The sequence below is a fragment of the Felis catus genome, chromosome C1, assembly GCF_018350175.1.
Source record: "Felis catus isolate Fca126 chromosome C1, F.catus_Fca126_mat1.0, whole genome shotgun sequence".
Taxonomy (NCBI): Eukaryota; Metazoa; Chordata; class Mammalia; order Carnivora; family Felidae; genus Felis; species Felis catus.
This window is the reverse complement of record NC_058375.1, coordinates 91,672,132-91,686,591: the sequence shown is the minus strand read 5'-3', so window position 1 is coordinate 91,686,591 and position 14,460 is coordinate 91,672,132. Positions and strand designations below refer to the sequence as shown.

The window sequence follows — 14,460 nt, the reverse complement described above, 5'->3', positions numbered from 1 at the left end:
CTAGGTTATAGGGAGGGGGATCATGACTTTGGTTTCAGGCAGGTTGCATTGGAGATAGTGGTTGTCCTTCATGGCAGTGTCATGAAAATATCTGAAATCACAGACTGGAATTCAGATGAGGAGCCAAGGCATATCTTAAAATCTGTTTGTTCCCTTCACTGGGGAAAAAAATTAGTTCCCATTGAAGCCAGTAGAGGAGCCAAGGCCTAACCCTGGGGGAATAGCTACCATTCAGCTAAGATTATAATATTTTAGATAAGATTGAGGAAGATTCCAACTGTAGCTATTTGACATGAGTGCCAGTGCTTATAAGGCTTTGAGGGTTAGATAAGAGAGAAGGTAGCACACTGATACTGTGTATCTGAAACAGATTCAAGTTCACTCTGCATAGTGAGGCATTATCCATATCACTTCAGGAATGTTAGATATTTTTAAATTAGAGACAGGTTATCTGATCTAACGTATCTACCTATTGAGATTATTTAAATTTCATTTAATTGTGTTTTCATTGATTTCTTATATCTTCCTTCTAGAGCTAACTTATCTCTTGTTATAGTTCAGACTGCTGACTTAAATTATCATTAGAAATTTTGGAGAAATGCAGTCTTCTTTTATTACTTTATGGATAAATAGTCCCAGAGAGATAGTGAAGGATGGACACTTAGAAAGCAGTCCAAGGAGAAAATTCTAGTACCTGCCAGAAGGAATGTGTAGAATGGGGGTTCTAATTTAAGTTCTCACAAACATGGGATAGGAATCTTGCAGATTGTCAAGATACAGTTAGATGTGAGCCATTTTTCTCATTAGAGATGGCATCCCCTCTTGTCTCTAATAGTGTGTATAACATCTCAAGGAAATTAAACCAGTTATGTTGCATGGCAATAAATGAGCATATTGTAAAATTAGTTGTAATGGCATGTATCACTGAGTTTTAAAACAAAAATAATGTAATGTGGGAGATGTAATGGATTAGAAGAGAGCCTTGATTATCAACAAGGATATACTTCAGGGTAGGTTAAAAGTAAATATGTAAGGACATTGATGAGGAAAGTGTCTTATATGAGGGATCCATAGTCCATGGTTGCAAGAGCAACTGAATCTCCTCCAATTCCCACGGCCAGTCTACTTAAATAGGATCTGAGGATCCCCTTAATGAGTTACGACTGTTCCCAGGTATCAAAGAAGCCCTTCCTGACAAGAGTATTAACTTTGGGAGAATTCTGTGGCTATCAAATCAGTCAATGGTCTGAAAGAGACAATCTGTATTGCAAGGTTATATGGATGCATTGCAGTTTGTTTAGCCCACTTTCACGTCCTCCTCGGTTATAGAAACTTTTGTTACAGTTTAGATTAGGTCCAGGTACAAGTAACAGAAATCCGAGAAAACATTGGCTTAAACAGGATAGACATTTATTTCTCATTCTCATAAAAACCTGGAAGTGGCCAGACCAAGGCTGGGGGAAAGGGCAGGTCACCTCTTCCATAAAATTTTCAGAACTCCAGCTTCTCTGAAGCTCATGAGCTACTGTCCTTAAAGCGAGGCCTTTCTTCTCACGGACCCAGATGGTAGCTTGTAAATTCCACACAGCAGGGTAGAATGAACAACCAAAAAGAAAGGTGAATGCATGTGCCAGCTGCCCTGCCAGGGAAGGTACCACAGGCCACCTTCCAACACCCTTGCTTATTATATCGTAGTGGCAAGAACTTAGTCATATAGTTGCATAGACCTGCATAAAGACAGAGAAATGAAGTCTTCCTTTTGGGCAAAGTTGGCCTGGCCAGATAACCTATTGCAGGGATGAAGGGGGAGAATAAATATTGGAAGAAAATTTATAACCATGCCTTTCTTTTCCTTTGCAATGGCACCATGATATTAACAGGTAGAGTTTTATAACTGCTTATGGAGGTACCTAAAGCAGAGTGCTAGATGCAGAGCAATGCAGCAGTTATGAGCCTGGACCCCAAAGTCATACTGCCTAGGTTTGAATCTAGGTTGTTCTAAAAATATCAAAGGAAAGTGGTATTAGTACCTTCCTCTTTGAATTGTTGTGATGGCTAAATTAAATATTGAATATAAAACATTGAGCAGGACATTTAACACTTCAGAACCATTTGATGATTATTAGCTTTTATTATTAAAAGTAAAGTAAAAAGCTTCTGAGGGTAGAGTTTTTGCATAGAACTTTTCCATACATTCCCAAAATTTCCGGATGTATTTACTTGTCCAGGTATGGTAAGATTTGAAGTGATTTACATTTTATTTGTGGTAATAAATTAGCATGTGCATGCTTGGTTAGGGGTTGGGGATGGTTTCTAACAAATTGTATGAGTGTTTCCTTGACTTTCCTATGGGCTCTGTATGTTTCCTTGACCCTACTCTATAGGCTCTTACTTGTTTATATCAGTTTTGATGTGAAGCATATTTTACATTAAGAATTTACAGTCTCCTCTTTTCCACTGGTGTAGCAAAGTGGGAATTGTGTATCACATCAAAAGAAGGCCATCCTCGGATGGGAGGGGTTCAAAGATGGCACCATGGTAGAGTGGGTATGCTGTGTTCACCGCTAAGGGGATAGCTCTAAATTTCAGAACTAGTGTCAATCAAAATGTAAAAATCTGGCTTGTCCTTCATTTAGAAATGGTGATAGGAGAGAAGTGGGTGAAAGTGAAGCTTAATACTCCAAATTTGATGTGACCATTTTCTTAGGATTAAGAAATAGCCGTGTTGAGATTTTTTGCCATTACCTAAATGCTCTTTTGCTTCTCTCTTTTTCTTTCTTTCTCTAAGCCCCTTCTTTGTTCTGTGGGTTTTCTTTTGTAACTCCTCCAGACTACAGCTTTGTTCCCCCTTCTTCTACTCCTTTCTGGTCAGGTACTGCTTTACTGCTTTTATATGTCTTTTCAACTTGCTTCTGTTTGCAAATAAAATACTTTGACTTCTATGTGTAGCTTCTCATGTAGATGCATCTTCTCACAAATAGTCCCTAGAGTCCCATTCCCACCATGCAGTTTCCTCTTCTCTGTCATAGTCACCGTCTGTCATGACATTTCACTCTCCTGGTTTTGTGTGTGTGCTCGCGTTATGTATTTCCGTTAGACATTTTTTGTTTTGTCTTTTGGGGAGAGGTTGGAAAGGGTTGAGGGCTGAAAGTATAAAGCGGGAGATGAAGCACTCTATAAAATAATTAGTTTTCTTGAGGATCAGAAATTTTAGCTGAGAAAAGCCAATGCTTACTTATTCCCATTAAGAAAATAAATAGAACCCAATCCCAACTTTGTCTCCAAATATAAAAGTAAAACATATTTCATGTTGCTTGGAAGGATGACTGTGCCCATCAGTTTGTGTGTGGGCATTCTGGTCTTGATTTCAGTCATTAGTCTGAGAATTTAATGGCTGTTGATGTGACATGTAGGGGAGTACATTATGGCTAGGTCAAGTATGTTTTCTTACAGATTTTTAAAAATTAACCTGTAAGTCCCAATGGAATCATAACATTTAGTACTAGAAAGACCTTGGATGTCATCTAGCATAGAGTTTTCATTTTATAGGTGAGAAAAGTGTGGCCTCAAGGGTTAAAAGACCTGCGCAAGGTCACACAGTTAAGGTGATGATTGGTTTTTCCGTCACAGGGGTGTCTTTATGTGCGCCAACTCTAAGAGTAGCGCCCCAGTAATGGGACGGTTTTCAGTAAGAAAACTATTAAAGTGGTTTGTGTCTGAACAGTAAAATAAAATGACCCATTTTTACTCCCTTTACAGTTCTGAAATCTACAGCATTGCTATTCGTTTATCTTATGATGGACACCTGGAGACTAAAAAAACACCCTGTCATTGCAGAGCCCTGAATAATAGGCTAGAGATCCCTGTCTCCATGTGGGCAAGCTCTTCCAGGGTAATGCAGGTCATAACCGCAGCTGCCTGGGCACCAGAAACTGTTAAAAATACAGATGGATGGCATTTCCCATTTGTTTTTCTTACACTTGTGTTCCTCTCCCATTTAAGGTTTATAAAGTCCTATCGTTCCCAGGTGAGTGATTCTCAGAATCACTGCACATATAATTGAAAACACTTTACAACCCCAAGGAGCAACAGGTAGAGAAGTTAATATGAAATGTGTTATAAAACACTAGAGAAGAAAAAACGTACAGCTTGAATAGAGTTTTTCTTTCGGGGCAGGGTGGGTTAGGACAAGGAGTAAGTTAGCACTTCATTCCTTCAGTAAAGGTTTTCTGTACCTACAGTATTTGTTTGAAAGAAAGAGGATAAATTGATGGTGTTTATGCATTCTTTCTGTGAAACTTGACTGAAGCTTCTTCACATAGTGAAACTCTATATGAAGCAACAATTGAGTTTGTCCCCAAGAAGTTTTAACCAAAAAGGGCTGGTTGGGGAAGGAAGAGCCTTTTAACTAGAAGTAATGACAATGACATGGATTCAATAGGAGAATTTCAGAGCAAAGCATTTGGTTGTTTTAAGTCTTAGTTGGAGACATTATGAGATAAAAATGTAAACCTTTCACCTTAGAGGTTCTAGTTAGAAATAGATCATTGTGCCATCCGTAGGGAATGCATGCTGGTAATTTTAGGTTCTTTTCTTTTTTTTAACAAAAGCTAGTCCCTGTTTTGGGGTTCTGATGAAGAATGGAACAGAACAGCGGTTCTTTAAACTGCCTGAAATGAACTTGACCACACCAGACTGAATTGAAACAGCAACTCTGCTGCTTTCAAGGTCCTCCATCATTATCACTAGTCTGTAGTGAAATCATGGCTGTGCATTTGGATTGCATCTATAACATTCATCTGATTAGATTCTGGTGGTCGTGGGACCACAGATCACTGCTGACTCACCATCATTTCTTTCCAGTGCTAAGTCCAAAAGTGCTGGGCATCGCCGTTGCTCGGTATGACTTCTGTGCCAGAGACATGCGAGAATTGTCCTTGCTGAAAGGAGACGTGGTGAAGATTTACACGAAGATGAGTGCAAATGGCTGGTGGAGAGGAGAAGTAAATGGCAGGGTGAGCTGTCCCTCTCGATGTGCTTGTGCGGGTGAAGGAAGGGGACCGGGCTGTCGTGGGCACCCACCGTGGGGCTGGGGAGAAGTCTTCACCCCACAGAGCCAAGGCTCTGGAGAGTGGTGGTGTTCCTCACTGAAAATAGACACTCAAGAAAAAGATGTTGAATGAATATGATTGTGGCATAAATAAAGTTCACCTAGGCAGGTTTGATGGCTTCCTATTTGGAAAAGGATTGAGGAACATTTCCGTTCTTTTTAGTCCATAAGCCTCAGAGCATAAATTTTATGTGGAACATAGAATATTTATAAGAGCTGCTGATCTAAATTGGAAAGAATGGGGACATAGTACCCCTTTGTATCCTGTTCTATAGCAGAAATAGGAAGCGTTAAATAGTAGAGCCCCTTAGTACACTTAATTTACATATTTGTCTGTGTGCTAGCACATTAGAACACTCTTTAGGCTTCTTTTATTCCTCTGTCTCCATCACTCATTCTGTCGGGCTTCTAGGGCAGTTAAATCAATCTCCTTTACCTACAGTGGCCATAAAACCCCAGTTAATCGGGGTGTTATAAAAACTAAATGCTCTATTTGTAGAGCCCTTTGAAATGCCAGATGTGAAGTCATGTTGCTATGTTGGTTGCTTTTCTTTTTTAGGTGGGCTGGTTTCCATCCACGTATGTGGAAGAGGATGAATAAATTCCACTCCAGCGTTACACCCTGCACCAGAACTTTCAGAGAAGGGATAAACAGAAGTCTGCACAGCATTGTGAATTAACTGAAGTGTTTAAAAAGCCACATTTCTGGCTATTCAACATCCTCCCTCCTTTTCCCCTCCTAAGTCTTAATGCTGGGATTTCTAAAGATGCTGGTACTGACAGATTAATGGCTTGCCTAGAGCTGTGCAAGAAACAGCCTGCCAGTCTGTCATTGTCGGGGACTAGGGCACAGCCAAAAGCTTTTTTTTTTTTTTTTTTTTTTCCCAAAAGAGCCCTGCAAACACATTGGTTCGTATTTCTTTTTACCATGTGTGGTCAGGCACCATGAACGCCAGCTATCAGTAAATGGTGGACACACATTTACTTTCTTCTCACGTGCCATTCACCAGAATCTTTGATGGTACAAAGAAGCCGAAGTTTAATTTTGCTTTTCCCAGCATGAGGAAAAATCAGAGTCTCGCTTTTTGGGCAGCTTCCGGGAAAGGTCCAGCACTCCTTGTCTTAAATTGCCTCACAAGGTGACTCATCACCTGGCAGACACTTTTACCCCCAGATGTTACTCATGATAAAACAGAGGAGGCAAATGCTCAGGTTTGCTTCCTAAGTGATATATCCCAGAGGGGTTTTAATTATTCATTTGATGTTCTGATTATATTTGCAAACTTCTTCATATAAAAAAAGTACATAAAAGAGTGTCTTCATATTAAATTTTCACAGCCTTCATGATTTCATAGAGTTATTTTGGAAATGTGTAATTCACTCTATGAAATAATCTTGGCTGGGTATGTTCTGGGTAATTTCAAGTAACCTGGGAAAGGTGGCATTGTTTACAGAAACAGATCAAGGGCTATAACTGATTGTAAGTCATTTTATGGAAGCAACATCTATTAACATAAGCTCCCCCCCCCCCAAAAAAAAGGACATATTTGTTGAATCTCACATTTTCCTGGAGTATTTACAGTAGCACAGACAACTTTGGTGAGGATTTTGAAAGGGAAGCCCAGCTGGGTCCTATATGCATTTCTGGGACAGGAGGGTCACTAAGACTTTTCTAGTCTTATTCACTGTGGGCTCCCAGCCTTTTACTAGGATCTTCCCACTGCAGGCCCCTTGGGGGTGTCCGTTAACTGGTGGGAAGATCTGTTTTGCAGTGCATTTGACCAAGCCTTTACTTTTTATGTGAGGAGGTTAAATATGTTCTTCCTGGGACATACAGAGTCCTTAGTCAAGACCGTCAGGTTAAGACACTAACTTGGCCCTTTGCTGATGAAATATTTTTCTCCGTAGCAGAAGTCTTGTTCTGACAAGATTCAGAGTGTTTCATGTTTGAAGACAACCAAACAAAACATGAGAAGCATTAATTTAATAGAGCCAAACTAGGGACATTCAGTTTTGAAATTCTGGATCATCTCTGAAATGAGGTAGGTAGGTGTGACCTGCCCTCTCCCCAACCCACTTTAATGTCATAACTTAATGTTCATTAGGACATATCCCCCTTCAGAGACCCTCGTGAGCTAGGACTTCTCAAAAGATAGATTCAGGACCTTTACCTCAGAATTATGTAAACTGTGATTGTGTTTTAGAAAAATTATTTGCTAAAACCAGTTAAGTTTTTGTATATGTGTAAATGATCACAAAAATGAATTTTATAAAATGTTCTGTACAGTAAAGTTATACCCTCAAGGTGTACTCTCAGAATGGATTCTTTCCTATGAAGTCTTACCTGCGATCCTGTGTCTTGGGAATGTTTTGTCTGTTACTGTCAGCCAAATGTTACGGAGAAAGTCACTTCACACAAATTGAAATACTCCTATGTATAGTACTGTAGCCTATATTGTTTCTTTTATTGTTGTTTTAGCCAAGAGACTCCCTCCCTTACAAATGGTGTTTGGTTTTCCTGTTGCATTTCATAGACCTGGGGGTTTCCTAGCAGAGGACATTAGAGCCCCTTTTCATGACATTGCCAATTACATCTTTGTCTGTGTTTAATACTTTGTATTGGAAATTTTAAATGCTGCGGATTTGTGTAGATTTCTAATACCAAAGACAGAAGTAAACGTTTCTTCCATATGCTTTGTCTTGCCTGTATGCAGCCATTGTGTAATATGGTGAATTAGAATGGTATTTCAGTTTGTAATATTTTGTAAATATGTCAATAAAATAGTTACTACTTGCATTACATTGATTTCTTGAGAGTTGAAGAGTCTATTGAACAATTCCATAATTCAACATCTACCTCATAATCAACAAGGGAATGGAAGCCCTAATTTTGATCAGATTTATGAAATCTGAAAGTTATGAACCTACAAGATATACTCAAGTAGTGGCAAATAATATCTACTGCTGTGTTCACTATGTGCCACACACTGTTCTAAATGTTTTGTGTGGACTAACAACAACTCCAGAAGGTGGAACCCCATATTATCTGCATTTTTCATATGAAGAAACTGAGGCATCATGAGAGGTGGCAACTTGACCCAGATCATACAGCTGGTAAGTGTCAGGACTGAGGTTCCAACATAGGCAGTCCGGCCTCAGAGCCTGAATAGCCACTACTACTCTTAGAAACATTTGCCTGTTTTTGCCTTGTAAAAGAAAACCTCCAACACATATTCCCTAGAGAGACTATGTCAGAGATTGACTTTTGTTTTTTTTTCTGTCTTGATTCAAATTTTGCACAGAAAATAGCAAACTGCTAAACCAGAAAGGCACAGAGGCAAGTTTCCTTTGGCAGAGCAGGCCTGAGGATTGTCCTCAGTGGAAGGGGCAGGCTGGCTCAGGAGAGGGTGGGAGCCTGTTCTAAGGGCCAGGAAAGGCTTGTTCCAGGAGTACACAGTAGTAGTATGTGCCTGACATCACCAGCACAACTGTGCTCAGAAATACAAAATCCCCCACTTTCCTTGTAGTACAGTGCGTTATCCAGCTCTCATGCTCTTTACTCAGAGTCTTTGGTGTCTGGTTTTTCTCTTCGACATATTAACATTTCGTGTCTCTTAGACCTTCCATCAAATTGTCACCATCCTCACCACCATTGAGAATTCATTCCCCCATTGTTTATTCGTTGACATGGGAACATATGCTTTATAACATTCCTGTATTTTGTCTTCCATCAAGTAGTTAAATATGTGGATAATTAGAATTAGTCTCTTGGTGCTTGCTCTATTTGACCGCAGTATAGAAGAGCGGTAGGAGCTTGGCCCCACACATCAGACTGCATATGGGTGCACATCCCATCCCCGCCACACAGGGCCTCAGCCAGTCAGTGTCACGATGGCACCTGTTTCACAGGATGGTTGTGAGACTCAACTGAGGTTATATCTATAAAGTGAAAGAATGCCTGACCTGTCCTGAACCATTTCTGTCATCATTATCATCACTGTTGTCATCAGGCGGATTTGCTGGCAGATTTGGGTAGTTGCCATACTAATCTTTGAATTCCTTTAACATAATTCAGGCTCATTTATTGGATTAGGGAGCATAACTGTGCAGATTCTAAATTATTCTCTCCAGGAAGGAAATTCAGCCATTTGATAGCCTAGGAAGAGTAGGAGTTTTAGCATCCATCAGATCTGGGTTCAAACCCCAGCTCTGCCATTGACTCTTCTGAAATCAATTGTCTATAATAAAGGAATAAATATGAAGGATAAACCATAACATGTGAAAAGGATGCCAGCAAAGAGCCTGGCACATGGTGAGTACTCAAGAAGTCTCCTTCCCTTTATGAACTGTAAAGTACTCAGCTTTTATTTTGAATATTGGAGCTAATGCTTTGTTTCATAGGCATGGTTTAATTTTGAGCTTATTCAGATTATAGATGGAATAAAAGGTGTGTGTTCAGGAAGATTAATATGCAAACCCACAAACAATCTCAGAAGTTGAGTTTAATAGCTCCACATTATTTTCACTAGGAAAATGGAATTTTCACCCAGCTCATAATCATTTAGAGTCAGTCCATTAGTCACTTCATTTCTCACTGAAACTAGTTTTCTGGGATTGGGTGGACTCTGATGAGAAATGTTATGTACTCACCTCTGGTGGACTTTGGAAGGTACCTTATTGTAACTAATGGACAAATCCTAGAAAGAAGATCAAAAAGGAATCCTGTCTCTAGTTAGATGCCATCAATCAGGATTGGGGAAACAGCGACACAAGACCTACACAAAATTTAAAGCATTCTAGACTCTGGCTCTGTCAGAGAGTTACAGAGTTTCTAGGCACAATGCAACTGTGGTAGGGTCCCCTCCCTAAGGAATGAAAAAAAAAAAAACGCTTTAAGGCAACCTGGTTATGTGCATACATGACATCCCTCAAGACCTTGTAACATGAGACCACTTAATCAGACTGCATGTTTGTATATTACCATATATGGGAGACAAAGAAGTAAAGCAATACAAAAAACTACATCACGTGGCATTCGGGGCTCAGTTCTTTGGGTGCAAATCCCAACTGAGCAGTGACTGCATGAATAAAGTTGCTTCCTGGAAAGAAAAGCCTCCGTGTCACGACTCTGTGTGAGAATCCTGCACAAATATAGTAACTCAGATGTTGAGAGGCCTCAGTGAAGAAAGAGAATGTACACAAAAGTCTCATCCTGTGATTTTTAATTTTTTAATGTTTATTTTTGACAGACCAAGCATGAGTGGGGAGAGAGGCAGAGAAGGAGACACAGAATCCGAAGCAGGCTCCAGGCTCTGAGCTGTCAGCACAGAGCCCCGACACAAGGCTCAAAACTCATGAGCTGTGAGATCATGACCTGAGCTGAAGTCGGATGTTTAACCACCCCGATGCCCTGTGCTTTACTAGACACCAGGGTCCGTGTTGAATCCTAAGCTGGGGGAGGGTGAACTCCAGAATGGCTGATGTGTCCAACCTATCATCTGCTGGTAGAGCCTTATCCCCTTTTCCCAGCTGAAAGCACACAAGGTCTTCATCTCTGATAGGGAGGAGGTTAACTGGTTGAGTTCTCTTACTTCCATTTTAGCTTCCAGTTTTGTGAAGTTCTGTTTTTCTTCATGGTTCAGAATAAAGAAATTAAAAGGCTTCATCAAAATGTGGAGGTTTTATAATATACCAGCCTTAACCCTGAAAGTCAAATGTCTGTCTGGTGGCAGTAACAAGTATTGCATAATCATTTCCTGGCTGTAAGTGGCACGAAGGCAGCTTGGCGGGTCTGCCTTTGTCACACTGGTGACAGGGAATACTGTGGAGTGGATTCTTGTGTGGGGACTTGTGGGCACCAACTTTAGCTTCTGTGGCTGAACCACCAAGTATGCTTTGAACTTTGACTCTAACAGTTGAGTTCTCTGTGGATGGTTACAACCGAACTTCAGAAACTGCAGCCGCTTGCGCTAACACTGGAGATTGGCCAGTTCTTGGCTGGTGACATGACACAACCTCTCTCAGAATTAATTGCTTGGGCATGCGTGCTTCTGGACTCACCCCAGCACCTCCGCCATAGCAGCAGTACATTTGAGTTATGACTGCTTTGTGCCCACAGGTGGTGGGCATGCAGATGGTCTACATTTAGTATGGATTATCCTCCTGCCAATAACAAAAAGTAAACATAAACATCCCTACATTTACAGTCTATGGCTCATGAAGTCATTTCACAGACTTTAGCTCATCAAATTTAGAGTAGCACCTGAAAGGCAGGTAGGCCCACCTTATTCTCTTTCCATTTTAGAGATGAAGAAACTGAGGCTTGGTAGGATGATCTGGCCCTCCCAAGGCCAGACTGATGGAAACCCACAGATTGAAACTCTTGGCCAAGTTAAGACTCAACCCCAAGTGTCCTGGCTCCAAGTCAAATAAACACTCTTTATTCAAATACGATACAGCAATGCATGAGAGCTGATTTTTCAAAATTATTTCTACAATTCCTAGGGCCTTTCCTCTGAGAATCATTCAGGTAGCTGCTGAGATCCAAGGTTAGGTGGAAACATGGCTGGATCACAGCCCTTGCATCTTCTGCTGTCAGCGTGTACTGATGCAATTGAAATGTGTCAGTCTGTCTGATCAGAGAATACTTTTGAATTTTCTAGTGATTTGAACAGTCTCTCAGGAAAGGGTTTTTTGCTTTGTTTTCAATGATAATTTAAGATCTGTCTTCTCATTTGGATATTCTCTTTTTTGTACTTTTAGGCACAGGTAGAATACCAGATGTTTGGTATACATGATCTAATTTATCTAATTTAATCCTTTTAAGAATTCATCAAAGACTGATCACGAAAACTCTAGTCCTGGATGAGTGAATCTTCTACAGTAGGGCTAGATGTTAAGACTATTTGGCCTACTTTATTGTTGTATTTGACCTTTTGTCTAAGAAGCAACATGGACTAATGGTTAAGGCCCCATGAGGACTTAGAAACCAGACTGTCTGGCTCTACCACTTACTAGCTGGATGAAGTTGGGCAAGTTGCTTACACTGCTTGTTTCTCTATAGTTAAGAATGAGGTGATGATAGAACTTTATTTCAAAGGGTTTTTATGAGGGTAAATGAAATAATATGTATAAACAAGAGAGTTTTAAATTTGCATCTTGGCCACCATTTTTAATTACAATTTTAAGGTAATAAATACAAAAATAAATGTTACAGATGTTAAAAGTTAACTCAGACATGAAAAACAAAACCTCTTTTGTATGTATATTGGCCTTTGGAAGAAGCATCTTGAGTTAATTTCTCACATTAGTAATGCTTTAAGAATGATGTTTTAGGAGCACAAATCGAACATGGTGCATGGTATATTAGTTATCTACTGCTATGTAACCAATTACTCCAACACTTAGCAGCCAAGGACAACAAACCTTTATTTTCCCATGTTTTCTGTGGGTCAAAAATTGGAGTAGCTCATTGGTTATTCTGGCTCAGGATCTCCCATGAGGCTTTGATCTAGGGGTCAGCTACAGTCATCTCAGTTTCCACTGGGGGAGAGTCTGCTTCCAAGCTCACTTATGGGGGCCTCTCCACATGGCTGCTTCACAACATAGCAGCTGGCTGCTCACAGAATGAGCCAGCCAAGATGAGAGACTGGGAGCACTCAAGGTGAAAACTAGCCTCTTTATAACTTAATCTCAGAAGTGACAGCCCATCACTTATGTTCCATTCTGCTCTTCAGAAGTAAATTACTAAATCCAGCTCACACTCAAGGGGAGGAGATTGTAAAGGCATAAATACCAGGATGAAGGGATCACTGGGGGCTATCCTAGTGGCTGCTTACCACAGATGGGTAAATTGAAAGATTATTTAAGCCAAGTATGTGGTCTGTCTAAAGTGCCTGGGTTAGTTTGGAGAAAATTAGTTGACTAAAATTTAGTTCTTTGAAGAAAAACAATGTCCTAATGATTCCTTAAACCAACATTTACTGCATTCCAGGCTCTGCAGAGAATACAGGAGCACATCAGAGAGGGGAGTCTCCTTGGGGAGGTCATTTTCTTTATCTTTTCTTATTTAGGGAATGCCCTTCCAAGGCTCAAAGTGTCGAGAGAGGGAAAGAGAGAGGAGGCAGGGGCAGGGGTTGCGGCGGGTGGGGGGGAAGGAGAGTTTTCAGATGCATAAGATGTGGGCTCAATCTCACAAAAACAGAAAAATGGAAGCAGCGACTAGATATTCCTTGGAAAAAGCTGTTGAAAATTTAAAATTATAAAATCCCCAGGTATCTGGAAGTAATTCATTCATTCATTCATTCAACAAGTATGTATTGAGCTCCTTCACGTACTTCACCATTCTAGGCTTTGAGGATACAACAATGAACCTGACACAATTCCTACACTTGAAGAGCCGACATCCTTGCAGATGGTGACAAAGAAATAGAGATGTAAAAATAGGTACTGATGGGTGTTACCAAGGGGGGAACAAAACAAAATAAGTGAAGAGAGCATTATTTTATCTAGTAGGGTGGTCAAGGAAATGATTTTTGCGCAAAAACCAAATTTAAGTGAGAGGAAGAAATATGTGAATATATGAGTGCTTAGTGGTGGGAGAACATCAGCAAGGTGCAAGAGTGGTTGGAGAGAGTTACAAGGCAGAGAGTGACAGGAGATGATGTCAGAGAGGGAGATCAGGCCAGTCTTGTAGGTGCAGTAAAGAGGAAGGTTTTAAGTAGGGGAATAACGTGATCCTATTTCCATCTCAGAAAGCTTACACTCAATGCTATGGACCGAGGTAGAGCTGAGCCTGTGACATCAACGCTGTTTGCCATTTTTCTCCAAGTAACTCCTATATTAGCTTCCTAGGGCTGTCGCAACAAATACCACAGACTACTGGGCTCAAACAACAGAAATTCATTGTTTTCTAGTTCTGGAGGCCAGAAGTCAGAGATCAAGGTACCAGCAGGCCAGACTCCCTCAGAAGGCATTAGGGAAGAATCTGAGCTTCTGGTAGTTTTGTGGCAGATAACTCTAATATTCACATGTGTGTGTGTCTGAACTCCCCTTTTTTATAAAGATACCAGTCATATTGGGTTAGGGTCCCACCCTTCTCTAATATGACTTCATCTTAATTAATTACATCTGCAATGGTCCCATTTCCAAGTAGGGTCACATTTTGAGGTGCTGAGGGTTAGGACTATAATATATGAATGGGGAGGGGGACTCAATCCATAATGGTTATAATTTTTTTATATACTCAGATTATTGGAGAACTTTCTAGAAAATATAAAAGCTTCAGCAGAGGTTAGAAGAGGGTGTAGCACGGGAGGAAGAAAGTGTACCAAAGAGAGGCAGATGCCACA

At 40.4% G+C, this 14,460-nt stretch overlaps 1 protein-coding gene across 2 annotated transcripts in view; it reads left to right on the top strand.

Moving 5' to 3' along the window:
• The window catches only part of VAV3 (vav guanine nucleotide exchange factor 3), a 364,842-nt gene extending 356,935 nt beyond the window's left edge, over positions 1-7,907 (top strand). For both annotated transcript variants that reach the window (XM_045033232.1, XM_011285035.4), the window contains exons 26-27: positions 4,864-5,015; positions 5,670-7,907. In XM_045033232.1, the coding sequence (XP_044889167.1) occupies positions 4,864-5,015; positions 5,670-5,711 (194 nt within the window). In that variant the 3' untranslated portion in view covers positions 5,712-7,907. The remainder of the gene's footprint in view (positions 1-4,863; positions 5,016-5,669) is intronic.
• The last annotated feature ends 6,553 nt before the right edge of the window (positions 7,908-14,460 follow it).